Source organism: Macaca nemestrina, chromosome X, assembly GCF_043159975.1.
Source record: "Macaca nemestrina isolate mMacNem1 chromosome X, mMacNem.hap1, whole genome shotgun sequence".
NCBI classification, from domain to species: domain Eukaryota; kingdom Metazoa; phylum Chordata; class Mammalia; order Primates; family Cercopithecidae; genus Macaca; species Macaca nemestrina.
The window spans coordinates 62,029,383-62,032,448 of record NC_092145.1 but is presented as its reverse complement, the minus strand read 5'-3'; the positions used below and the strand labels follow the sequence as shown (position 1 = coordinate 62,032,448).

The following is a 3,066-nucleotide window of genomic DNA, read 5'->3' as shown; positions in this document are numbered from 1 at the left end:
AAACCAACACATAAAAATCAGCTATCTTTTTATACACTAATAATGAACAATCTGAAAAGGAAAAAATGGAAATAATTCCATCTACAATAGTATCCAAAAAAGTTAAGTATTTAGGAATAAATTCAACCAAATATGTGAACAGTTCATACACTGAAAACTATAAAACATTAATAAACTAAAGAATACATAAATAAATGGAAAGATATCTCATGTTTTTGGATTAGAAGACTCACTTTTGTTAAAATGGCAATGCTAACTTCAAGCAATCTATAGATTCAATGCAATCATAAAAATTCTAAGAGCCTTTCTGCAGAAACGGAAAACCCAATTCTTGAATTCATATGAAATTGCAAAGAGCCTTGAATATTAAAACACTCACAAAGTAGAGGAACAAAATTGAAGGACCATCATTTTCAAATTTTATAACTTACTACAAAACTACAGTAATTAAACAGTATGGTCCTAGCATAAGAACAGTCATATGCACTGATGGAACAGGATTGAGAGTCCAGGAATAATCATATATATGTATGGTCAGTTGATTTTCAACAAGGATGCCAAGATTATTCAATAGGTAAAGAATAGTTTCCTCAAGAAAACGGTGCTGTGACAAATTGATATTCACAGACAAAATAAAAAAGTTGTAGCTTTATACAAAATTATACAAAAAAATAAATTATGTATATATACATATACAAAAATGTACTTAAAATTTTATCAAAGACTTAATTATAAGAGTTAAACTCTAAAACTCTTAAAAAAAAAAAAAAGGGTTTTCTTGAGGTAAGCTAAGGAAGGAAGCAGGAACAGCTGGAAGGACCAGAAAATGGGGGTTTTCTATCTATACTCAAGGAGCCAAAGAGCCAACCAAAGCCTGCAGGAGGCATCTTCAGACTGCGAGGGGCTCCCAGAGGATTCTGGGACAGTGCGGGCTCACCATGCTGCCTTGCCTCGCCTCATCCTGCTTCTCCTGATGGAGCTGTCCGTGTGCACTGTGGCAGGTGATAGTGGAGAGGAACAGACACAGCACTGAAGCAGAGACCTGGATAACTGTGGCCTTGGAGGAAGGCGCTGGCCCCAGCATTTGGCTCCAGCTGCAGGAGGTGAAGACGGGCAAGGCAAGCCAGTTCTTTGGGCTGATGGGGAAGTCAGTGGGAGGAAGACCTCTGATCCAGCCAAGGAGAAAAAAAGCATTGTCAGCTGGAACACACGCTCCAGGGCCTCCTGGGCAAGAGAAGCCTGTCCACAGAAGGCAGAGAGGATGAGGCCCAAGGTTCAGAGTAAAAGCCTCCACTGCAGACTTCCCAGAGGACGTGGTGCCGCTTCTTCCTACCTGGATGTCACAGCTGACAAGTCAGCAGGCCAACTCTCTTCTCTGTGTCTCCTGTCCTCATCACTGGCACTTCACACAAGGCCCACACTGAACCCACCAGGCGTCTTCCTGGACAGCAGTCCTGCATAAATGCACGATCTTCACCGTTGCAAGCTGCATTGACTCTGCCCTCCCTCACACTCAGAGCTGGCATCTCACTACACAGCAGTGGGGAGATTCACACACTCTGTATCCTGTGCCTAGCACACAGTAGGTGCTCAATAAATGAGTGACCAGTGGGGGGGGGGGAGAAAGGAAAAAAGAGGTTTCCTTTCTCTTTTTTTTTTTTTTGAGATGGAGTCTTGCTCTGTTGCCCAGGCTGCAGTGGTACGATCTCGACTCATTACAACCTCCGCCTTCCTGGTTCAAGCAATTCTCCTGCCTTAGCCTCCCAAGTAGCTGGGACTATAGGCATGCACCACCATGCCTGGCTAATTTTTTGTTTTAGTAGAGATGGGTTTCACCATGCTGGCCAGGCTGGTCTTGAACTCCTGACCTCGTGATCCGCCCACCTTGGCCTCCCAAAGTGCTAGGATTACAGGCGTGAGCCACCACGAGAAAAAAGGTTTTCTTGACCTTCATGACCTTGGATTTGGCAACAGATTCTGAGATCTGACATCAAGAGTACAACCAACAAAAGAAAAAATAGATAAATTGGAGTTTGTTAAAATTAAACCGGTTTTCATGTTAAAAGACATTCATGTTAAAGGACATTATGAAGGAAGAGAAAGACAACTTATGGAACGGGATAAAATATTTGCAAATCATATAGCTGACAAGAATCTAGTATCCAGATTTTATAAAGAATGCCTTCTACTCAATAACAAAATGAAAAACACTCCCATTCAACTCTTAAGTCTTTAACAACAACAACATGGAAAACAATCTCATACAACCAGCCCATGGACTCGAATTGATGTTCCTCTAAAGATGTGCAAATGACACTTGAAATGTAATGCTAAACATTATTAGTCATTAGGACAATGCAAATCAAAATCACAATGAGATACCACTTCACTCCCATCTACATGGCAATTTTTAAAAATCAGAAAAATAACTAGCATTGTCAAGAATATGGAGAAATTGCAAGCCTTTTACATTGCTTATGAGAATGTAAAATTGGTCAGTTGCTGTGGAAAATGATGAGAGTTCTGATACAGGAGATAGAAAGAATTTATTTAGACAGATAGTGAGAGCAAAAGAGTCTTTGGCAGAACTTCCCTTCTAACAAAAAGCAACCTAAGAAATCATTTTATTTCTCACAAGAGCAGCCTGAAAGATCGAGCGGCAAATATAGATAAGGAAGCTGGAAGTTTGCACGGGGAAATGCCAGCAGCTACACCAATAGAAAAGGGCTACCTGGGGGCCAGGCATGTCCACCATGGAAGCTCCGTTTTATTTTCTTTGTTAACACTTGTATAGTAAGAAAGAAATGGGCAACATGGAGACGCTCAGGCAGGGAACCCACCTGAATAATAAAAGATTGGGGTGGGGGCTGCCAGAGATTCATGTGGTATGCAGATGGCAAACCTGGTTCTAACTGTTTTTTCGTGCCCTGTGTAGATCAGACACCATCTCCCCACTAGCTCAACTATAAAAACTCCCTCCTTCATTTCACTGCAGATCAGCCGCCCAGTTTCCGGGTCCACTTTCTATAACAGAAAGCTATTATCTGTCTTTCACCTGTCAAATTT

General features: G+C 41.3%; 1 protein-coding gene across 1 annotated transcript; it reads left to right on the top strand.

Moving 5' to 3' along the window:
* The first annotated feature begins 826 nt into the window (after positions 1-826).
* On the top strand, positions 827-1,284 carry LOC105488027 (tachykinin precursor 4). The gene is given in 3 exon segments (XM_071089189.1): positions 827-1,023; positions 1,025-1,196; positions 1,198-1,284. Coding segments are annotated over 3 exon segments (456 nt in total).
* The last annotated feature ends 1,782 nt before the right edge of the window (positions 1,285-3,066 follow it).